Consider the following 25148-nt stretch of genomic DNA (forward strand, 5'->3'; position numbering starts at 1 on the left):
ACATAAGCCGTTTTCTCTGTCAATAAACAGTGTGTTCTTTCAGTTCTTAAGAAGTGGACATTACAACATCCGTGTCCATCCTTGACTTCTTCCTAAGCATCTCTGTAGAGCTGTCTCTTTAGTGCCAAGCTTACACTTATGTGAGGCAAGGACTGGCTGAGATGATGTGGAGGCACATTGCGATTCAGATGCGGCAGTCAGCTGATCAAGTCTCATGATGCTTAACAAATCTTTACTCCTTTGGACAGGTAAACACAAATGTCAGAGCAGAAGACACAAAGGTCCAGGACAAAGAGACAAATTGGGGCTGGAATTTTAGCGAGGCAGACACATATTAAAATAAGGAAAGATCTTAAAGATCTTGACTAACCTTTTATGATTTTTCCATGTTGTATGAGCTCAGTTGCTAAACTAGAAGTAAATTTAGAAGATGGAATTAGAATACCATGGATGCCAGTTGTTTGCTTTCCCAGAAATTCCCTAAGCAATCTGTGTTTTGCCAATAAATTCACCATTGCTGTATCTTTCAGAAATGTTTATGTGCCATCAGCATATTTAAAACTCTTCAGTTCTTGCTTGTGTTTGGAAAGATGGGAGAATAACCCCCATATGCCGAAAGCATCAACTGAATTAATGATTCTGAAATCATATAAGCTATTGCCATATTACAATTTGAGTAAGACAAAATCTAAAGCAGTTTAGGTAACATAAAATAGTGAATAATCATGAAAATTAGTGGATTGTGAAATGAATGACCACCTACCGTCACCGATGAAGCTGGCCCAAGACTCTCCAGTTTATTAAAGAAGGCATAAAGTATATGAGAGTGAAAGAATTTACAACGCCTGAAGCTCAAAACACACCCACTCAATTGTTTTCTGGATGCTGCTTGAAAACTATTACAACACAACATTATCTATTTTACTGGTCATTTGAGTTTTTGCATCAAATAAATCCCCGTGCTGCTTCATGCTCAGTATTGCCCTTCCTTCGTTTGCGTCATGCAGCTTGAATTTGGACCGACTCAAAATCCGAAGTTCCCGGATCTTTAATTCTTATCACTGTGTCAAGTTTGATTTCCAGTCAGTTGGCTAAATTAATTCCCTTCACCTCATTCTCCATCTCCCAGACTAAATCAGTGTGCTATCTCTGGAGAAGAATCGCCCGTACCATGCTGTGCTCATTTCCCATTCCCTGCTCAACGCAAAAATGACTAGTTACGGGCTGTGCTTGAGTGGATCTCCACGCTTCGTGTTCAGAAGAGAGGACACCGTGTAATCTCACTGAATGCTGAATGAAAGAGCTGAAATCTGCTTTTGAATGTGCGTTAGCATCCACACAGCCAACGGAGCTACATGAACATAACGAGTGCTTTGAATGGCTCTCCTTTCAGGATAATCAGAGTATTGAGCAATAGTGCATTTAATTATCACCTGCAACAGAAACCCCGAGACTGGTCTAAGGATAAGCTACAGCCAACACAACAGCATGCTGGGTTGATTTTTCCCTCCCCCTTTTCTTTTCTTGTCATGGTGTGATTAGTCTGTAGCTGTTTTCAGTGTCAGTTTCCCACAGCAGTGAGCCAAGTAGGAGAAAATGAGTGTATGTCCTAAAGGGGTTTGTCTTGCTCTCTTCCCTTCTGAAAAGAGAAAAGCCAGGCTCTTATCTTCCTATATCCATCAGCCAAAATTTGATCTATGACCACCTTAGTGCTGGACAGACTAGGAAGTTGTCAAGCATCTGTAATCCTTGGAAGCATCACTGCCAACACATAGGTGACAAAGACGTCGTGACTGTTGGGGTTACAGCCAATGGTATTCGCCCAACACGTAACTGTTTTCACCCATGAGAGAAGTTTGGATGGTCAAAGTCATAAAGCACTATAGTAGATGTCAACAGTAACTAAATCTTATATTGTTGTTTCATTCATGTAGACATAGATGAGGAAGATTGTGATATGTTGTAGTTTTCACAGCCTATGAATCTAGTGGATTGTGGGGCCAACAAAATAAGAACATCGGTCTCACTTTTACAGTTCACATGCATAAAATAAGTAATGTGCTGGGACAAGTCTTGTTAGACAATAGCTTTCAAATGAGAACCGACGTTTGGCACAAAGATGAAGATGTTGATTGGGGTGCCCGCAATCTGAGACTGAGTGCCTAGGTGGGAGTCCTGCTCTGCTTCACATTCAGCTTCTATTAAGACACATCATGAGGAGTATCCGTGGTAACTCAGCTATTTGCGTCGATACCACCCATCTGGAAGATACAGGTTGAGTTTTAGGCTTCCAGATTCAATCTGGATCAACCCTGGCTATTATAAGTACTTCAAGAATGAGCTAACATTTGGAGTGAAGTGTCAGATGAGAGATTCATTCTCGCTTCCCTCATGCTCTCTCTCTCCCCTCCTCTTGTTGCCTTTCAAGCACAGAAAGAACATACATTTCAAAAGAAATAAGTTCCTATAAAAACAGAAAACTGAAAGAACGAAGGATATTTAGAAAACAAGAACCCAAATCAACCTGTATGAGCCTGTATAAACCTGCATCAATCAGGACTGGTGTGGAAACAAGGGGAGTAAGGGAGAAAGTGGTTTGAAGATCAATAGACTAGAGTGTCCTTGGAGGAAAGGCATCTGCAGCTTTGGAGCTGGGTTGCTGGAAAACCAAGCCACTTCGGCCTCAGGTTATGCACAGCAAAGAAGCAGGCGCAAGTGTCAACTGAACCAGAACAACCTTCTAAGGGTTAGAATCTCCTGTAAACAGTGCTTCATTGCGGTATTGCTCAAGAGTTCCTTCAAGCATACTGCAAAGAGATGCAGCCAGCCCTATTACCTTCCCCTGCGGGGCAAACCAGAAGCCCCTAAGCAAGCCTCTTTGAGTTGGGCACCTCTGAGCTGCTGTCCTATAGGACCCCTGCCCTGAATTGTGCTGGACTTGGAGCTTCCTTCTGGCGAGCGAAGTACAGCAAAGGTGAAGACTTGCAGAATCGTTAGTTCTCAAATCAATCAGTTTTCAAATCAAATAGGAAATTATTTTCCCACATGGTCCAAATTTAACAACAACAACAACAAAATTCTTCAGAGATTGGCCCTCCTTCAGGTAAGAGACCTGCTCTGGGGCTTCATGAAGAAAGTGGGCATGGCCAGAATCCCACGCTGCATATATTAGAGACTAGAGGCTCTGACCAGCTTCCCCAACCACAGGTAACGAAAGCAGAGGCCCGCCACCACTCAACAACAAATTGTGTCAGCCATCTGAACCACAATAAAGGCAGTTAAGCCTCTGGATAAACACAAAGCCCAAGCAAAGCCATGACTGTTTTCTTGTAAGACACAGCTTGGATGGGTCCAGACTGCTGAGCTAGAAAGCAAATCAATCAGTTTCATGGATAGCTTCAATTCACCAAAACAGACCAGGTACAATGAGCTTCTTGTTCCAGATAAAGAAACTTAGGTCAACACTCTCAAAGGAACTTATCTAAGTTTACTGAACTTGTAAATCACAAAAGCTAATTAGTTTGCATTTAGGCTTAGCCTGTGTTCCCAGCCACTAAGATTTACTCTTGCTCAGTACACATACGCAATCATGCTTTGGCTACAGGTAGTCAGATAAAAGTATCACTCAGTCAATAAATACCTAATTAAACGTGGACCACTGTCAGGAATTAGCCACTGCAGGTGTTATGTTCTGCTTAACCATTCGGGAACTGATATGTTAACATCACTCCCACATGGCACCTCATCTTCACTTTGCATCCCTTTCTGTCATGTGGGCCATGCCAGTATGAGATCAAGTAATACACAACCTAAAATGTACTTAGGAACCTGATGGTAGTAGAGGAGTCGACATACCATAAAAAGAGCACTGGAGAAGGATCCTGAAGCCTGAATCGAATGTTCACAAACAAGCCGCCTAATCACCCTGCACTTCAGCTACACACTCGGTAAAACCAGCAGCATGCCATCGTATCACAAGGCTATTGAGAGACAGGGGGAAATAGACACAGTGATAACACAGAGGCTGTGAAAGTTTGCACAAGTAGATGTGATTAGTCTTTTGTCTTGGGAGTGTACAACAAAACTTTCAGTGTATAGCACAGAACAACTGGAAACCTTGAGCAAAGTTTTGTAGCGTAAGAGTTGTATGTTTGGGTTCGGCGGCATGGCCTAGTGGCTAAAGTCCTTGCCTTGAACACGCCAGGATCCCATATGGGCACCGGTTCTAATCCCAGCAGCTCCACTGCCCATCCAGCTCCCTGCTTGTGGCCTGGGAAAGCAGTCCAGGAGGGCCCAAAGCTTTGGGACCCTGCACCCATGTCGGATGCCCAGAAGAAGTTCCTGGCTCCTGGCTTTGGATCAGCATAGCATTAGCCGTTGTGCTCACTTGGGGGGTGAATCATCGGAGGGAAGATCTTCCTCTCTGTCTCTCCTCCTCTCTGTATATCTGACTTTCCAATAAATAAATAAATCTTAAAAAAAAGAGTTGTATGTTTAAACTTCATCTAATTCAACAGTTATAGCTTGGGATGACCACAGGCCCCTCTCAAAATGCATAAGTGGTGTCCCAGCTCCGCTTCTGCATCCAGCTTCTTGCTAATTCAGCTCCTGAGAGGCAGCAGCTGAGCCACTCAACTGGGGGACCAAGAGCTGAAATTCCAGCTTGTGAACATTCAAGCAAAAAACCAACAGCCAGGAGGTCCCAGTCTCTCTCTGTCTATCTCAATTTCTCTCTTCTACTTAAACACATTTGATTAATCAAGTAAAACGCACATGACAAATAAGGCACAAAGTTCAACAAGATCAACAACATTGTATTACTGGTACAATGTTAGAGTTAATATCTGAGATTAGACAACTTTTTCAATTTAGGCCTATGAATTCTCAGAACCTTTTTGATGGGAAATGGAAGGACAATGACATTTGGAGAGAGAGCATAGCTAGCTTTTCTATTCCCTGAGTTTGCTTACAAGTGTCTGTTTAACCCCTAGAGTGGGGAATTGAAATAAAGGGACCATAGGAGTGTCATGAGAGCCTTTTCCAACATTTATTTTCAGGTGTTTAGATTGCCGAGACAAGGATTTCTCTCCAATGTACAATTCATCAACCTCCTTACTCACTATAAAATCAATCTGTTCTGTTTGTATGACATAAACAACAAGCCATTTCTTAGGAATGAGGCAGACCATATGTGAAGGTGTTTGAGAAAAGCACAATAGGGAATATGCCAATCAAAGAGGCATCTGCATTCGATTTCAATGTCAAATCACATGTGTGTTATAAAACAGGAAAGTGTATCACTTTTATGAAAGGATAACTTGCCCATTCCAAAGCGCAGAGTTAACCCATCCCTTCCCTAAGCTGCACATGCAAGTCGGCCAAGTAAATTCCTGGCAGAGAATATAAGACGGTCGGTGTGGCCAGCAACATGCGTGTTTGGCAAACATCTTGGCAATAATGCAGATATGTTGTGTTTTCCAATGAATCATCTTTATCATCAGCATGTTGACAACTATCAAAGGAGACAGCAACTGATAGAGGCAAAAAAAAAAAAAAACTAGGAAAAGATGGTAGCAGAATTCTAGTGATAATTCTTTTTTTTTTTTTTGTAATTGAGATAAATTGATATTGGAAGGAAGCTGGTTGCAGCCCCGTTTGCACTGCTGGTTAGCTGAATGACCTAGTCTCTGAACTTCTATTGGTCTCTGTTTTGTAGTATTTGTATACACTGACAGAGCGATACTGAACCATCCCAAGACCCTTCCTGCTCTGAAAGTGTGAGTCTCTGGATGCGTATCCGTTTCTCCACACTGCTGCCTTTGAATTGTCATGGAAACATTTTTTAAGGTTGTCTTGTTACTACTGAACTCTCTATGCAGTTGGGAGTTAAGTACCTTCCAAAACTGTGCTAACGTGTTTAAATCACTGAACGGACACATCATGTTTTGAAAAAGTCATTAGCACAATTTACAGAGGTACTTAGTACAAAATCTAGTTTATATCTTGGGAGAAACTTCTATGCAATGATTCACACTAGGAAATAGGGGACAAAATTCACTCTCTAGACAATGAGATGCTGGAATTCTATTTGTATAGGTACATGCTACTTGTGCAACAAACTGAAAGAACGACCTTCACTTTTCCCCTAAAGTTTTCTCTCTTTTAGGAAAAAATAAAATAAAACTTCTCAATCTTTCTTTAACCTAAAAATAGAGTATTCCCCAGGAAGCCTATTGAATTCTAGAAACAAATGATAGGACTAAGCCCAATATATGCTGTACTATATACATACATAGACGATAATATTCAACGTATGAGTGAGGAACAATAAGAGATTAGCAACAACAGCTAATACCAGAATAGAATAAAGCATACTGTACTAAAAGTTGTACGAAGGTGATCTTCCTGCAAGCACCAGCCTGCACTGGGCTCACCCTTCTCGTGATGAATTGAGATGATACAGTGCCTACATGATGACATGAAGTGAGGCAAATGACGTGACATAGAATCAGGCGAGCACACCAACATGACTTGAACACTAGTACTGTAATATGAACACAACGTGAGGTGACTTCACCTGATTGATGGAAAGAAAACTCCTGTGACACAGATACACTGGACAAAAGAAGAACTCACGGCTTTGTGGGATAAAGCAGAAGAGAACAAGATTCTATCTACTCGAAACAGTAAGAATCTGAGACTTCTGAGTTGTCAGTTTATCAAGTTTTCCATTCAGGATCTCCAGACCAAAGTTGGTTGTGGGTAACAGAAACCATGGAAGCTAAAATGCCAAACAATTGGAGAGTGCGCTACGTGTTCCCTTGTACGCAGAAATTTTATCCACAAATGTTCGGGTCTATTATTTGGTTACAAGGAATCAGGTGTGTCTTTTTTTTCAATACAACTCCTACAAACTCTTCATTTCAAAGAGGCTAAAAATGCTCAAGATTAATAGAGCATGCAAAGGGGCACAACCACGGCCACACCATTGGCAGCATCCAAATGAAATCATTCTGGCTCATGGTCTTATAAGGAGGAAGGTATCTCTTTCTAGGTACCAAAATACGAAAACTCAGGAGAGGGCCTGAGTGGCCTGTCTGCAGGTCACATGCACACTCGAGCCAATCACGATGGGTCACCTTCCGATCCTGTCGGGATGTGCTCATTTGTGTGCTAGAATGGGAGACAGGTGAAGAAACTTTGGGGAAAGAAACACCCCAACAGGAAGAAACAACAGCTACAGGACAAATTGGCCCAGAACATCTCAAGTCAGCTTCAGACTTGGCACCATTGATCTTTGCTCCTGACTTTTCTTCTGAAAGTTCCAATATCCCTAGCTTGCCCTTGTTTTTCTGCTATTAAATCCGCACGTATTAGAAAATGCTTGTAGGGCCCGGTGCGGCTGCTCAGTGGCTATATCCCTGCTTTGCACTGTCCAGGATTCCACATGGGCACCAGTTCATGTCCTGGGTGCTCCAATTCCCATCCAGCTCCTTTCTTATAGCCTGGGAGAGTTGTAGAGAATGGCCTAAAGCCCTGGGATCCTGAACCCAAAAGAAGCTTCTAGCTCCTGGCTCCTGACTTCAGATCAGCTCAACTCTGGCCATTGTAACCTCCTGAGGAGTGAACCAGCAGACAGAAGATCTTTCTGTGGCTCCTTCTCTCCCTGTAAACCTGCCCTTCCAATAAAAATAAACAAATCTTAAAAAAAAAAACACAGAAAAGAAAATGCTTGCAACTCACAAAGTATCAAGGTATACCTATAAGATCTCACGGTGTTTTAAAATGCTGGCAGAGTGTTAGCAGGCCATCACACAGGCATTTATTCGTAGGATGTAAATATCCTGACAGACCCTGCAGTCGAGAGAAGACAATAATGATGCAGACCTGGCCAGAAATGATCCAGAAGTCGGTCCCTATGACCAACTGCTGCTCTGGGCAGCAGGCTGCCTAGTGTGAGAGGTGTCCAAGTAATTATTGCTGTCTGACGCAATCAGAGACAACTCCATTGGATAAAAAAAGACACTACAGTCTTAAATTATATCAGACATTCTTCTTAAACTGTTGGCAGGTACAAAATGACATAAACTTGCTTTTGGTTAGTCTCATGCAATGTGTACGCTCTAGGAAATTCGCCAAAGTCAACATGCTCAAATGGGACAGGTGTAGCCGGGACTTGGGGATACGAGAGTGACATAAAGGATAGACAGAGGAGAATGTGTGCATTTAAACCCTCTGCTTACCACCCAGAGCTGTCCACATGTCAGAAGCTGGGAAATACCGCATTCTGTGTTGAATGCTTTTTACAGGGATTTGGAGAGGATTTAGGTAAAAGTTACCCAGTAAATCATTTACTAGCTCTAGTAAAACATCAAGGAAATTTAGTTGGTGTCTCAGACCATTTAAACAGAAGTTTATAGAAAACCCCCCAACCCTCAACTAGGGTTTATAAAGAAATGTGTGTAGTGCTGTTGAACTGCCTGGATCACTTTTTGTAACAATTTCAGTAAGATGAAGAGATTGAAAGCAAATTAATTGATGTAACAGTCCAGATGGTTAGGAAAGAGAAAGAGGAAGTGATTCCTCATTCATCTTAGTATTCATTACTAAACCAATATTTTCTAATCTTATTCCAGGTACTCCAAGACTTCCAAGAGTAGGAGGAATGTAGGATTCCTGCCTGGGATTCTTTGTAATGAGAGAAAACTGCTGTGAGCAAATGTGCGACATAAATATGACAGATTCTTTTAACTGGTGGTAGACATATGAAAGAACAATAAACAGGTAATAAGAAAGTAGAAGTTGGTTAGAAAAGTCCCAAAAATTCAACCAACCACACCAGTAAGAACAAGTAACAGCTTTAAGTGAAAGACCTCAAATGACATAATGCACTCAATGTCTAAAGAACAGAAAAAAAATCCCATGCCCCTCATCTTAACATTTCTAAAACTCATTTTCTCAAAATGACCTATCCTTACTGTTAATAAAAATGGTGACCTTTATTATGAATCTACCTGTTACGCTCACTATAAGATATCTTACATATGACAACACTTCTAAAACTTTGTGAAGAATATAACCAAATGATGAATTTGTTTTGATGTAGCGAGTTTTTTTTTTTTGAGATCCATATGTAGTGGAGCTGCTGGGATTAGAACCAGCGGCCATGTGGGATCCTGGTGCATTCAAGGCAAGGACTTTAGCTGCTAGGCCACGCCGTTGGGCCCGTTATGTAGTTATTTCATAATACATATTTTCCATAAAATGTTTGATCACTCCTTATATTCATGCATTTCAATTTTTTTTGCGCCAAACTAAAATTATCTTTAAATTCTACTTAACAGGTGCACATTATCTTTCAACTTTTGTAATAGCCATAAAATCCCTGTTTGATGGTCTATGACTACAGTTTGACATAAAGAAACTGGCAAAACTGGAATGGATACTCAGTCCAATCTGTCTGCAAAGCCTGTGGATATGCTTCGCTTTCTTCTCACCTGTTTGTTTTGCTCAACAAATATTTGCTGAACCTTCTTGGAGGAGCTGTGGCCACTGAAATAAATGGAGTAAAGCATGGTACATTGTGTTTCTAAAGTTGACCACATGGAACCTTTCATCCTAGCGTGCCTTTTGCAATAGGCCTTTTCCAGTCCGAGTCAAGAAGTACAGTCTTTTCTTCCTCTAGCCAATGCTGTGACACATTTTAACCCATAGATGAGCCTTCACCGATGTGTTCTCCCTGAACTCAAAACACAAGTTTTCAGTGAGCAAAGTACAGTAACAGATGGCCAAAGTGGCAGTAAGGAACCCAGTCTGCTGAAGAAAACGGGCACCTACGCAATAGGAATGCCCCATGTGCAATTGCAGCACTGTGTGCAGTAGCCAAGTCATGGAATCAACCCAAATGTCCACCAACAGATCAACAAAATAGGATAGCATTGGTCAAAGTATTTAGATCTCCATATTTAAGTGATACCAGTAAGCATTGTGAAAACATCACGTCGATGTTTTTAAAGGTATATTTCTTACTGGACTGTGAAATTTCCCAAGTCGGAATACGTACCTTACAACCTTCAAAAGACACATAATCCATAAGGACAGAATGAAGAGTGACTTACTGGCTTCAATCAATGCAATCTTGATCATAAAAACCCAAGATAGAATCACTCACTCACCAAACCGAAAAGCGGTGCTGCTCCAGTTCTTCCAGATACGATCTGTTCTGTGAGGCATCCTCAGGTGCTCCAGCTGCCCAAACAGCTGATTTGTCTTTCACAAGATGATCTGTTGACCTGTGCTGCTTGTCCGAGAAATTAAGACATGAAAAACAAAATATCTCCTTAAGAATGGAGAGCAAGTTCACTGATTTGGGCCTGTCCTCTCCAGGGTGACTTTCAGATCACTCAGCGAAAAGGAGTATCATCAGCCTTGGTTTTTGCATTGGCGTTATTGTCTCATATTTTGTAGCAAGTTCTATTTTTGAAAACATATTTATTGAGTTATTCATATTTGAAAGATAGAGCACAAGAGGAAGATGGACAGAGATGGGGAGAGTCAGGGAGATAGATAGATAGAGAGAGAAAGAGAGAGAGAGAGACAGCTTTCATCTACTGTCTCATTCCCCAAATGGCCAGAGCAGCTAGGGTTGAGGTAGGCCATTTCTAGGGCCAGGCACTCAATCCAAGCCATTCACGAGAGTCGTAGGGATTCACCTGTTCAAGGATCTGCATTGGCATGCTCAGATCCAGGTATTCCAAAATGGAAGCGAGTGCTTCTATCAGCCTCTTAGTCAACTGACTGAGATTCCACCCTGTGGTTCACAGGGCGTGGGGTGTTCCACTCTGTATCATCCCACATGTAACTGCTATCAGAATAGAAACTCAAGTAACCGTGTTCATGACAATTGCATTGAAGCCGAACCTTGGATTGCAAAATAATAATAAAAATATTTTAGAAGAAAACAAGTACTTGGCCCGAAAAGAGGAAAAATAATCAAGAGTTAGGGATTTTAGATTGTGATTTTATAATTGTGTAAAGACTGGGGGAAAACATAAAATGCAAAAGCTTAATGTGAAGACATTATTTGTATAATCATTAGGTAGAGAGGCATTGTTAGTTTAATGTGTGTGTAGATTCAATTTCCCACATCTTTTCTCAAGTATTTTCTATTTTTATCATGAATTCCTTTTTAATCAGCTATAGTTCTTTAAAATGAATTTCTACAACTAACAGGGGGGAAAAAAAGAAGTGCAACTTTAATTCGCTTTTAGTGAAAAAAAAGGCAGGCGGGAGAGGCTTTGAGAAAACCTTTGAAATCTCCACCTAAGAAGGCTAGAAGCAGCCGGACATGGGACGCAGGGGACTTGGGTTCACCAGCGCTCCCTTCACTGTGGTTCTCTGCCTGGCTGAGTCACTTCATCCTGGCATTGTCACCAAGAGCTCCTAAAGTCACAACCCGTGACTCAACAACTGGAATGTCAGCATCTCTAATTCCTACAGGTCCCTGTCATTCCTTCAAGGATTCTTGGGAGCTCAACTGTGGTGGACAAAAAGAGCTGTAACCCGGCAGGACTATTCTTTCCTCTCCCACAAAGCAGCTCTATTTGAATGTATTGCAGGCTCCAGTACAACTTTACGACAACATGCTACTGATAAAAAAAAAAAAGATAATTGGAAAGCAACCAATCTAGAAAAGGAGAAAAATAGACAGGACGTACTTACAAAAGAGTTTGTTAAAACTCTTTTTTTTCCTTTTCTTTAGACTCATCTTATTTGATTGCATAATCATTCTTAAGAGGTGGGTTACTTGAAAATCCTTGATATCAGTTCATACAAGATTTAGCACAACTCTGTAGCTGGAATACTTTACAATTGCAAAATGTTTTACTGAGTCTGCAAGTTGCAATAACCAGGTAAAGAAGGTGTGTCATCAAATCCCTATGAATGCAATAAGACTCATTTCTTTTATTATGACATTGACTGATTTGATTACCTTAAGAACAAAATCCAGAGAAGACAACCATTGATTTAAACGACTATTCACTGCGGCCCTTTTTAACTTTCTAAGTCTCTATAGTGTCCATGATTAAAGTGTTTGGATCAAATTATTCGGCATTATTGTTTTCAACTATTCCATTCTAACTAGAGAGAGCCAATATTCTTTAAAAAAAAAATGAGCACTTTGGTTGTCCCAAGTAACCATATTTTATTAGCACACCTTGACAGGCTACATAAAATATGTCTTTGTCTAAATTTGATCTTATTTTGTAGCTACTTGGGTACTTCATCACATCTCACATACCACAAAATTGAAATAAATACCTAGAAGTGACGCACCAGAGCTTCTGATGTGGTGAGATGTGGATGTGCAAGACAAAATAAATGTAGTTTTGTGTTGGTTCTATTTTTTGAACCAACATGTTTTTAACTAACATAACACTCAAAGATAATTGCTCCACTAAATAAAAGCTTCAACAAATAAAAAAAAAAAGACTATTGCCAGACAATAGTCAAGGGCTATATATAATAATCAAATGGAAAGATATTCAACTTCACTCATCTAAATTTTTAAATAGTCACAAACTGGCTCGCAATTCTGAACAATTGATTTGACAAACACTTAAAATCATGAATTTGCAGAAAACTGATATAAACAGGCATTTCATTATTGTTGTTTTTGTTTCTTAGCTTATTAAAAAAAATTATCTCACAAGTGGAAAGACATATTTACAGAGAGAAGGAGAGACAAAGATGTTGCATCTGCTGGCTCACTTCCCAAGTGGCTGCAGCAGCCAGAGTTCAGCTGATCCAGGACCTGGGAGCCTCCAGCTATCTTCTGTGGATGTAGAATCCCAAGAACTTGGTCAACTTCCACTGATTTTCCAGGCCACAGGTAGAGTACTGGATGGGAAGTGAAGCAGCTGGGACACAAACCAGGATCCACATAGGATCCCAGAGCTTGCAAGGGGAAGACTAGCCAATTGTGCCACAGCACTGGGCCCTGTAGTATTTCTTTCCATCAGGCTTATTTTAATGGACATGATGGTCTCCAGCTCCACTGGTTAATCTTTTAATATCCACCCTGTTTCTTCTAACTAAATTCATGATAGAAACAGGATATATAGTATATTTCAATTTTTCCTAGAATCTACTGTGATTACAATGATGTGGTAGACACTCACCAAATAGATTTTAAAGATAATCATATTAGACAACCATATTCTAATCCCATCAACAAGACTTACCTCTGATTACTAAACCATAAAAAATAAACCTACAAATATTAAAACTCACAAGTCATTCTATTCTCAACTTTTGCATTTCTTTTGAAGAAAATCTAAATTAATTGGCTAAAAATTCTGTTCCTCAAGTGAACATTTGGAGCACATAAAATCACCAAAACTAGTTTATCCTCTAACAAATGAGCCTCCAAATGAACAGAAACCAAAGGGTAAGAGTTTTGATATCCCAAAAAAGATCAGTCTGTGCAGGGAATTCTCAGGTCAGTGTCAGCATGTGTGAGCTTGCCCACACCGTGATCTAACAATGTAAATGACTCACCCAGCAGTCATGGCAGACAGATATGTTCCAGAGACATGATATTTTAAGTATGCTACTGTCAACATTTTAAAAAAGGAAAACAGACCTTTATTCCTATAAATGTAATCCTGTCTATACCCTGACGTCAAGAACATCATCATTCAAATATGAAATTCTTCCAAAACCAATAACTTATAAATCAGTAGTCATGCTTTCAGTGTGAAACTGGTCAGGGACTGGGGTTGTGACAGCCTGCGGTGCCACCATCACATAGAGGTGCCAGTGTGAGAGTGAGATGTATCGCTTTCAATACAGATCGCTGCTAATTTGCCTGGGGAGATGACCCAAGACCTTGGACCCCTGCACCCATGGGAGAAGCTCCTGGCTCCTAGACTCAATCTGGCACAGGCATATGGAGAGGAAACCAACAGATGAAATAATTCTCTAGCTCAAGATTTCCATTCCCAACCCTCTTGATATATCATTCTACTTTTCAATAAAATAACATGAATTCTAAAAAGAGAGGGAAAGAGAAAGAGAGAGAGAAACAGGTAGGGAGGGAGAGAGGGAAAGAAATCGGACATATAAATTTAGTTACAGAATAGCAACATATATATGCTTAAGTATTCATGTACAGATACAAGCAGAGAGCTGGGTTGAAAGTGGAGCAACCAGGACACAAAGTGGTGACCATATGGTGTGCAGGCACTAGCAGGTAGAGGATTAGCTTGCTATGCTACTTTGCTGGCCAAAGGACTGCAGTTTTAAGCTAAAAAGTGAAAATCATGTTTGTCCTATGTAGATTATGCTATTTTTATGAAAAGAAACTGACACAGATACATACTTAGCAAAATTCATTTACACATGTATGATAATTAGGAGGGGAGATAACCCTTAAAATGTTATAGAAATTAGGATTCAGGCATTATCTTCTACAAAACACTGTGTTACATAGGTGTTGACTATTAAATGTTCTTTCTTGTACATTTAGGATAGTGATATCATATAATATTATGCATAAACTATTTTAGGAAGAGAATCTCCAAATTATCTGAGCTCATGACGTTGAGGCTTATTTACTTGCATTATACGGCAAGGAGTAACATTTAGTTTCTCATCATGGTATTTAAAGATTTTGTTCTCTTAGCTAGAATTCCTTCCAAGGGCCCATCAGGTGATGGAGAAGGATGTGGATGACCGGGAAGGTGAACAAGGGTTTGTAGGCCCTTGGATTGTGACAGCAGTGCAGTCCATGGGAAAGCATTAAGGTGTCAACACAGCTAAGCTCCACTTGGCAACAGCGTTTCTTCATCAAACCCTTTGTGTGAGTCTCTGGGGAAAATTGCTCACCTACCCATCGGGTCAGATGAAGACCAGGGCCACTGTTTTTCTCAAAGGAAAGAGCCTTCAAGAGAGAAAAGAGTCATCATGGGCTGAATCTTGAAGATTATAAATGCTGTTGAATTGTTCCAGGAAGATGACAAGCAAGTGGTCCTGGACGCTTTAATTCTGGTACCAAATGATTCTCACCAGTTTTTAAGATGGCAGGGGAAGACAGTTTGGGGTGATATTCCACACAGGGCGGCAAGCCACAGATAACAACAAGTACCAAATGTACCTTAAGTATCGAAGCAAATAAAGATGATGTCATATCCATTTCCAGAAGGTTCTATTCTTGTCTTCCAATTAAAAAAATAATAATAATCAGCACAGCTCCAGCTTAAATACAGCCTAAATCTGGAGTCCACGCAGCAAGAATATTGTCACCTCTTTTCATTCAAGCTGGTGTGTTCGCCAGAACATATTACAGGGTGAACTTTGAATCAACTGCTCAAACAAGGCATCCTTTAACGTATATCTCAAGATTCATTTATGTGGAGACACCTGCAGTTATTAATGCCATCCGATTTCTGTTCCTCCCCCCCGTGAAAGACAGCCGGCCTCCCCGACCACTGAGGACCACGTGTTCTGATTGTTCACAGACTACTAATATTTGAGACTCTGTCGCTGCCCCTCTGGAGTTCAGTACTAATCTCAGTGCCCCACTGTTCTTCTATGAATGACCTAGGTTCGTATTTTGGACACCAACTGACAGTCCAGTTCCTGATATTATGACAAGTTGAGAACAAATAACAGGTTTTTATACTGGAGTGCACCTTTGAGACTACTGACCATCAAGAAGGTGGTGTATCTCTTTAGAAAGGAATGCTTCCATCTCTACTTGCTGTACTAAGCTTCATCTCTCCCCGCAGTACTAAGAGGAGTACTTCTGGCCCTGCACTCCAACAGCGCTGTCAGCAATGACACTGTCCCAGCATGTACATGCTACTTGTGGAAGCAATTCAGAGTCAATTAATAATTTGTGAAATGTAACAGTAAAAATAGAATGAATCAGAGAATAGCTTAATTGAATCAGAAAACCCAGAAAAAAATAATTGTAGGTTTTTAGAGTAGATTGCATTCATTCATATCACAGCTCTCTTAGCCTTTCTCCTAATTTCAAATTATAAGGCCAACCAATGATATGGAGATTTTTGCAAAAAGTATTACAAAGGATAAAATTAGACCTTAATGATGATAGATGCTTCGTGGACATACTCTTAGTTCCACACCCCTCCCCCTCAAAAAAAAATACATAGAACTCTCTGAATGGATGTTTGATCTAGTTTGGTTAAGATGCCAGCTACAACTCCCATGTCCCACAGCAGAGTGACGGAGTCAGACTCCCAGCTGCTGTCTTCAATTCCTGCTTCCTGCCGGTGTAGACCCCTGGGAGGCTGCAGTCCTAGCTCAAGGAGTTGGGTTCTTTCTACCAAGTGGCAGAGTAGGGTGAAATGTTGGGCTACTGGCTTTAATCCGGCCCAGTACAATGTGTTGAGGGTATTTGAGGAGTGGCCCAGTGATATTCTGTCTCTTTAGAAAAAATATCTAATACACAATATGCACTGAAAGAACGTCTACTTCACGTCACACATTGCTCTTGTGTTTCCTTGCCTAGAAATTCCCTCTCGATTTCTCTGTCCCAGGCCATAAATCAGTGACATAGAAACCTAGCATAGTGGAGACAGGAAGGCACACGTTTGTCAGAAGAATTATCTCATAACTGATTGAAATATGGATTCTAGAGCCAGACGGTCTGGGTCAATGCCCAGATTTGGACTTCATAGCAACATAATTTCTCTTAAATCATGCCGTCTCCCCAGATTTAGTTTTTCTCACGTGTACAATTGGGAATAAAGATCGCAGCAGTTTCTAAGGCACATCATTTGATGTGGAGGATTGATTACGTTTTTCAGCTCCCAGGAATTTAACACTTGTACAGGGCTTCTCTTACTCTTAAAAATTTGATGGAACTTTCTGATCCCCAAGCTTTCTTCTTGGATATAGACTGGGATATGGAAGTGATTACACTTGCAAATACTGCAGGTGATCATCCTGAGTTATTTGATGAAATGGTGGCACAGAATTTACACGTAAGATGAGAAAATGGAAAGACTGAAGCCAATCTTGAGATCAGGCATGAAACGGTCTCTAAAAATCTATGTGGTCAAATGTGACTTAATGACAGAGATTTTTTTCTGAGAAATGCATTGTCAAGCAACTTTTGTCACTGAAGAGTACACTTACTTCCACAAGCTAAGACAATTATCACATCACTAGATGACTTACGAATGAACTTCACAAAGTTCATGGAAATTTGAATTAAAGCATTAATGTATTTCGTGCAAAAATTTGAAATGAACGCACACCTCGGGTTTTCAAATAGTTCATGAAAAATGAGTACTTTGAAAAATAACTATACTTAAATTTCTAAATTTGCACCAAAAGGAACTCTTCTCGATTCCATTTTCTACAAACTTTGAGGAGCGCCTTTGTGTATTCTCACAGGCCTACAACTGTATATGTATATGATACCTCACAGCCCAAATTCCCTCACGCAGCACATGGCCACGTCTTTTAAGTCAGGAAATTGGAAAACTAGGATGGTGGTTGAACCATCATGGAAGGGAAGAGAACACAGTGGGAAGAAATCCTTTTGCTTTTATTTTATACCAGCCTAATTGTCTGACTATTTAAAACTCAGCCATTGGATCTAAGTTGATACCAATTTTGGAAATGTTTGTGTACCTGATATTGCCAGTACAATCGATGTGAAGGTTGCTTTCCAAAGCCTGTCTACATAACTTAGATATGTTCATGGAGATGACTGTGTTACTAAATTCATGAAAACCATGATCGTGCCAAATGAATCACTGGAGGAATGCACCATCAGCTCATTTCCCAATCACCCTGCCCAAACTACAAAGTCTTGTCATCTGTTTCATTCAACAGCTTAAAGAACTGTGATTCAGGTGCAATAAAATTCTATTGGCAATATGGATTTCTCACACATCAGCTGCTTTAGCATATCTTGCACTTTAAAACCCTCTTTTAACACCAAATCACTTTCTACCTGGAAATACATGTTAGGAGATGATGTTTTCATGGTCTTCCTCCAGCCTTCCTCTTACCTTGGAGTGTAGTCCATCATCCTCTTTCAGGAAATTGATATCACAGTCCTTAGGGCAGGAACCAGTTCTATTAGAATTATTCCCTACGGTTAAGAACAAAAAAGTGGGAAAAAGCTTATTACAGATTTTCACTGTAGAGATATGTAAGCCCATACGGCTGTGATCCAAGAGGTGATACAAAGCCCGACAAATTGAAGCAACAGCAAGAATTCTAACAAACGAGGCTCCACGTTGTTCTATGCTCCTGGTCTTCATTTAGCCTGTGCATGAACTTCAAGTTGAACTTGACTATCAACCACAGCAGGAGCATATAATTTACAAGCAGCTGCTGCCCCTAACCTGCTTTCCTACCTCATCTCTGTGTGTTTCTGTATCACCAGCAATGTTTCTGGGTTTTATTTCCAAAAAAAAAAAAAAAAAAAAAAGTTCTCTCGACCTATCAGTGGCACTTTATGAAACTTTGAGATTGGAGAGGTGTGTTTTCTGCCTATCCCCAGCGTATTCCACTTGGGCTACCATTGTCCTGTTGTCATATGTGGAAGGGTTCTTTCGCCACCTCGGCCCTAGTGACATTTTAGACTGGACAGTTCTCTGCAGTGGAGATTGCCACGTGCTTTTACACAGTAATGTCCCACACCTCTTCCAGCCTTTCAGAACATCCTCCCAGTTGTGTCAACCAAAGCTCCCATTAAACAGCTGAGAAATTCAATCCTGGTTCCATTTGATCTCAAAGAGCATATATGTAAACCTCCAATTGCATCTGATTAGAGAAATGACATCCTTTTACTCACTGCTGATGGATCAGATTTTATAGTAATCTTTAAATCACTAAATTTTATGATTTAAAGCCAATCTAGTTATCATCTTACTATTTTTATGGCTCAGAAATATGCACATGCCTGCCTTAGCTAGTTTCTCAACTAATACATCAACGTGTTATCAAGGGTTTCTGTTTTCATCTGGGCCTGCGGGCTCTCTTCAGGTTTGCTGGCTCCTGGCAGAATTCATTTTCTTCTCAGACTTCTCAGGCTGGCCTGTTCCACATCTGAGTCTACATGAGCAGGCTGTAGCCTTTTCATGCGCTGGGCTCTCCAGCCCCTCTTCTTTCAACCTAAGAAAAGTCTGTGCTTAAAAGTTCATGTGATGCTGGTCAGTTGCATAATCTCCCTCTTGTTGAGTATTGGAAGAGCGTGTGAGAAAATCTGCCTCCCAGAGCTGTTGTGATCCTTCACCGGTGGCTCCAGCTCCCTGCTGATGGCCTGGGAGAGCAACAGAAAATGGCCCAAGTCCTGGGACCCCTGCACCTGCGTGGGAGACCCCAGGGAGGCTCTTGGCTCCCAACTTCAAACTGGTTGTGGCAGCCACTTGGGGAATGAAACAGCAGATGGAGGCACTCTGTCTCTTTCCCTCTGTCTTTATAATTCTTTCGAGAAAAATAAATAAAGCTTTTTTAAAAATTGTGCTGACCAGGTATCATTTCTGATTTAGTAGAACTTACCTATACATATGTAAAAATATAATAATGTTAAAAAACATATATCTCTACCAAAGAAGTTGATTCCTAGAAGTCTTTAACGCTTTCTTTCTTCCCATGTAAAATGTTCTTTATGCTAAAACTGATCCTCATATTTATAAAAACATATACTAATATGATGCATAATGGATAATTAAAATATGTGGCATACAATAATTGTGATATGTATTAATGATTACACATAATATAAAAGTTTGCAAACTACGTTTTTAACCTAATTATATGCATGCCATATAAAAACTCTTAAAAATTTGTGGAAAATGAGATAAAAGGGCCCGGCGCGGTGGCGCGGTGGCGCAGTGGTTAAGGTCCTCGCCTTGCACGCCTGGGATCCCATATGGGTGCCTGTTCTATCCTGGCAGCCCCGCTTCCCTTCCAGCTCCCTGCCTGTGGCCTGGGAAAGCAGTCAAGGACGGCCTAAAGCCTTGGGACCCTGCACCCGTGTGGGAGACCCCGAGGAGGCTCCTGGCTTCGGATCGGCATAGTATCGGCCATTGCACTCACTTGGGGAGTGAATCATCGGACGGAAGATCTTCCTCCTCTGTCTCTCCTCTCTGTATATCCGCCTTTCCAATGAAAAAATAATAAAAATAAATCTTTAAAAATAAAAAGAAAATGAGATAAAAAATAAGCTAACTGTGGTATAAACTTTTTTTTTTTGAAAGTGCATTTTTTCTTCACTGTTATACATTCCCATGGAGTTTTGAAAACCTCTTTGATATGTAGTTTATATTTTTCACAGCCAATAAAATGTGCTTCTTACTTGCTTCATATTAAGTAATATAATCCTTGAGTAATGGTTTTTAATCACTGCATAGTGGCATCTCTGACACTTTTGTTCAGCAAACCGCCTTTGGGTTGTTCACTTCTGTTATGCTGAAGAAATGCTACAAACATCTTTCTTTTCATTTGTTCCTTTTTTTAAAATGAGCATCTAAGATCAGCAATGCTAAATCACACATCCAGGAGTGTCACCTTTCCATGACAACAAGAATTATCAAAATTCATACTGTTGCCAGCAATATGGGAAAAAAATTCAAATAACCACAGGTTTGTCTAGTCTGCTATCTTTGTAATTTTCAGTTGTATTTACTTATTAGACAAAACAGTGATATTGGCTGTGATGTTTCATTTAAGATTCTGTAAAGCTCACAAGTCTGGGTATGTATGCCTGTTTATACCGTAAATTTCTTTCCATTATTTTTTCTGGCTTCATTCAGATGTAAGATTTAAAATTGTCTGTTATTTTCACAAATTAAAAACAAGAATAAGCCGACAAATCAGAAAATCTAGAAGACATGCATAGATTTCTGAACACATACAATTTACCAAAACTGAATCATGAGGTCATTAAAAACAGAAGTAGACCTGTAATCAGGATGGAGCCCTCTAACCAGGACAGACACTTAATTGGTAATTAAATCCCTTCCAAAATGGACCAAAAGAAGTTACTCCAACCCTCCACAAGCTGTTCAAAACAGTAGAAATGGGGCAATCCTTCCAAACACTATGAAGCTAGCTTTCCCTTAACGCCAAAGCCAGATAGAGACACAATGGAGAAAGAGAATGACGGAGAGCTAGCCCCGATGAACACACATGGAAAAATTCCACAAAAGAAAACAAACCAACAGAATCCGATAATACATCAGACAGATGATTCATCCAGACCGGGTAGGATTTATCCCTAGAATGCATGGACGCTTTCACATACACAAATCAGTAAATGTGATATATTACATCAACAAAATGAAGTCCATAGGATCATCGCAATAGGTGAAGAGGAGGCATTTCATAAAACCCAACATCATTTCATGCTAAAAGCCCTAAGCAAAGCAAGCATGGAAAGAACATTCTACAACACAATCAATGCAAAGCACAAAAACCCCAATGCCAGCTTCACACTGATTTAGCATCATTTGGTACCATTGCTTTGTTGTCTCCTTAACTTTGCTTTCAGGATTTTCATGTTCCCTTGGCTGCTCAGCAGTTTGACAATGATATTCCTGTAGGAATTCCTTTGTATGTATGTATTCTCTGGGGACTTAATGAAGGTCAGCTGACATTTTAAGAAATTTGGGGAATTTTCAATCAGTAAAAAATAATGCATATTTTCTTCCATTTTTTAACCTTTCCTTCTAATATTTCCATTGTCTGGATGTCTCCCCGGGTGCATTAGTAGGGAGCTGGGTTAGACATTGGACAGCCAGGGCTCAAAGCAGTGCTGAAACATAGAATGCCAACATCCCAGGTAACAGCTTAAGACACAGTGACACAGTGCCGGACCCCACACGATTTATTTTTCACATACAGACTGATGATACACGAGACACTAATGTGCCTGCCCTGACTGGGTTCAACACCACATCTTTTCCACATCTGGTATCTTTGTCCCACTCTGAAATCCACAACAGGCAGCGTCAATTAGGTCCTTTAGTAAAGCGCTCCATGGGCATCACCGTGGTTGAGTGCAGCCGGGTCCTGAGTCAAGGACTCATGGGGTAGGGGGTACCTCATCTTCCACATGCGTGTGCTGTTCCGAGGAGTCCAGTCTGCACTTCACAGCTCACAGACTGTCTTCCCACCGTGCGCTCCTGATGGCCTGGCTCCCCAAAGGGAGTGCCCAGTGGCTGCTTACAGCAGAAGAGCTAGTATGGACAGTCTACCACAGCTACAAGGAAGCTTCATGATTAAGTTAAAAAGTATCCATGAATGTTCATGAACTTATCACAGGTTACTGAGCGATGATATGATGTGTTAGTTAATACAAGTGTAGGATAATTATTTTGAAAAAACATTTTATGAGATTATTAGCTGTCCACTATTTTTATATTGCAAATAACATTGACCTGCTGCTGTCTGAGAAATGTGCCAACTAGGATCACCCAGAACAAAATAAATGTCATATTTATAATAATTCATGGGGTGCATAAGGAAAACACTTGTCAGAATCGTACAATGCTATGGTACCCTATCTATATATAAATGCATATGCTTATAAGAATCTATTTTCCAAGTGTTGTGCTAATCTTTTTTATTTGGCATATTTTTAATGGTTTTTTCCAAATGACCTTTGAAAGATTAATCAGGGATCTGACACTATCCTTTGGAGAAATATAAGGAAAGAATACTGCTTATAATAACTTTTGCATGAAAAACAGCTAGAAAGTGTCAAAACAAACATTAATACTGAAAACAATTAAAGCCTGAAAATGGAGCCAACCGAAAACTGCTGCTTTCTCCTTAGTAATATTTTTATGCATCTCTGAAATTCTATTTCCTTTTATTTCCTATACCATTATCTTTATTACTTGAGATCAGATGGATTTTGTGAAACAATTTGCTAAGTAATACACGTCATATTTCTCCAAGCTCTAGAGAAGATCTTAAATTAAAGATTAATAAAAAGAACAGAAAATATGGTATAAAAAATACAAAAGAACCTAGAAAAATGCAGGCAACTAGATAAGATGGAAATCTAGAAAGAAATTAAATTTAGTTGTAATACATTTCCTATTCTTTTTGTTAGGAAAATCACTACTGAAAGGAAGAGTGTTTTTTTTTTCCCCTGGAATTTAAATGTTAAGCTGCCAGATGTGTGTCTCATGCTTGAAGAGTCGAAGCTTTGCATTATTTAGCATATTAAGAATCACAGAATTTTAAAAAGGGCTCCTTTATTGCCTCGAGGTTCCAATTAAGTAAACCTTAGCCTGGTACATTTAAAACTTGCAATACATGAGACTTTGCTCTTTTATTTCCCCTGTAGTCAAGTCACATCTATATAACAAATATGGAAAATCTTTAAGATGATATCATTTTTCTTTTGCTTGAGGAATTAAATCTATCTATTATTTTAAGAAGTTTTTAATAGAGGCCAGCAATCTAGAAGACAACTAAAGAGTCAAAAATACTTTTTAATCATGGCAAGTTTCCTTTCCTTATTTATACCAAAGATTATATGTTCCATAAAAGCGCTTCCCATCCATCCATCACCTTCTTCTTCCTTCCCCTGCTTTTAACCACGATTCCAACCGTTCTACTCTCACGAGACAAAGGCAGTGGGAAGCAACAGAGCCAAGGCCTTGGACTGGATCTTAGCGGCTGTTTCTGTGCTCCTGTGCACCTGTCTGCCTCTACTGTACACGTCGTCTATCAGATCTCACAAGGCGCTAGCTCATTTCCCTCTCAGTAGTTGGCGAGAAGAGGCTCAGCCGCCAAACCGAAACCATAATCAAACGGAAGTTCGGGAGTCACACAGCATTCATAAATCATGCCCTTAAATACAGTTAGTTTTGCCATTTTAGAAAATGTCAAAGGTGTCAGCTCTGACCAAACAGACCGCTTAACAGTGACTATTTTAGTAAATTGACTTGAAATGCATTCAGCTAACTGACACTTAGAAGCACATAATCCAGTTCACAGTACAAATGAACAGTTTAAAGGCCGAAACAAGTACGAAGTCTGAATTCTCAATGGCGTGCTACAATGAATCAAGCTGCAGCTGCTGACCAAACTCTCTGTATGAATGTGTTTATCAATATCAGCACTAGATGCTAAACTTTTCAAACATGCTTTTATAAAGAGGTTGGGCATTTCTAGCCTCAGACTTCCAAGTTCTTCTAAAACCCAGCTATTTTTTGAATGTTGCCTGATGCTACAAGTAGAAAATTCTATATTTGTCCTCATGTGATGAATCATGGTTACAATGCAAAAATATTGTTTAGAATTATCATCAGATCATATGTATACATTGTATACAAAATACAAATAAATTTCATGTTCAGAAATCAATCCCCTCCCAAAGATGTCATTAAACCCAAGGAATCTTCCAGGAACTTGTTGAAATTTTTTGAGTTCATGGAAGATGCCTCATGTTTAGTGCTATTTTCAGAAGGAGAAGTAAGCCTACAGCTGGAATGTATAGAAGACCGTGTCATGAAGAATACACATACAGATTTCATTCAGTTGACGCCAAATTAAATGGATACATTAACTCAATTCCAATGAATTATTTGAAACCCTCTCATATTCAAACTCTAGGAAAATCTGAAATCTAAACCATTTCTATTCCCAAGCATTTCAAACAAAACACTTTCACTCTTTCCAGCTCAGAAAACAAAAATGTTTTAAGCATATTTAGCTAGAAATTGCCCAGATGCAAATAATGAGATGATAGTGGCATCTCTGCTAGGGGCATGGTTTGGACCATGTTAATGAATGTCTGCCATGAAGTCCAAAAAGAAGAACTCTTGTTTTCATGGGAAGTAAAAATGTACAACTGAGTTTTCACAAACCTAACTGTGGATGACGTGTTACAAAGCTGGCGCTTAGATTAGCTTCCAGAACCCAACGTGCTCATTAAAAAGCAGAAAGTTCCAACTAAGTGGTCTAATACCTGAGAGATATTTTAATGTACATGACAGCAAGAATCGAATGAAAGCATTCATCCCTACATTCAGTCTTTCCCAAACCAGTGAGCCACAAGATTTCCACATGGGACTCCAGCCAATTAACACTTCGGTACCGCTTCTGAACCTCAGCAGTTAGTTAATTATGAATACTATATA

General features: G+C 40.0%; 1 protein-coding gene across 1 annotated transcript in view; it reads right to left on the reverse strand.

Annotated features, from left to right (window-relative positions):
- LOC121158981 overlaps positions 1-25148 on the reverse strand; it is a gene marked incomplete at its 5' end in the record, with an annotated part of 260310 nt that overhangs the window by 131803 nt on the left and 103359 nt on the right. The window contains 3 exons of the mRNA XM_040983966.1: positions 10176-10297; positions 14894-14944; positions 18051-18133. Of these exons, the coding sequence (XP_040839900.1) occupies positions 10176-10297; positions 14894-14944; positions 18051-18133 (256 nt within the window). The remainder of the gene's footprint in view (positions 1-10175; positions 10298-14893; positions 14945-18050; positions 18134-25148) is intronic.

The sequence above is a fragment of the Ochotona curzoniae genome, unplaced genomic scaffold, assembly GCF_017591425.1.
Source record: "Ochotona curzoniae isolate NIBS_2020 unplaced genomic scaffold, NIBS_Ocur_1.0 contig_4064, whole genome shotgun sequence".
In the NCBI taxonomy this organism is placed as follows: domain Eukaryota; kingdom Metazoa; phylum Chordata; class Mammalia; order Lagomorpha; family Ochotonidae; genus Ochotona; species Ochotona curzoniae.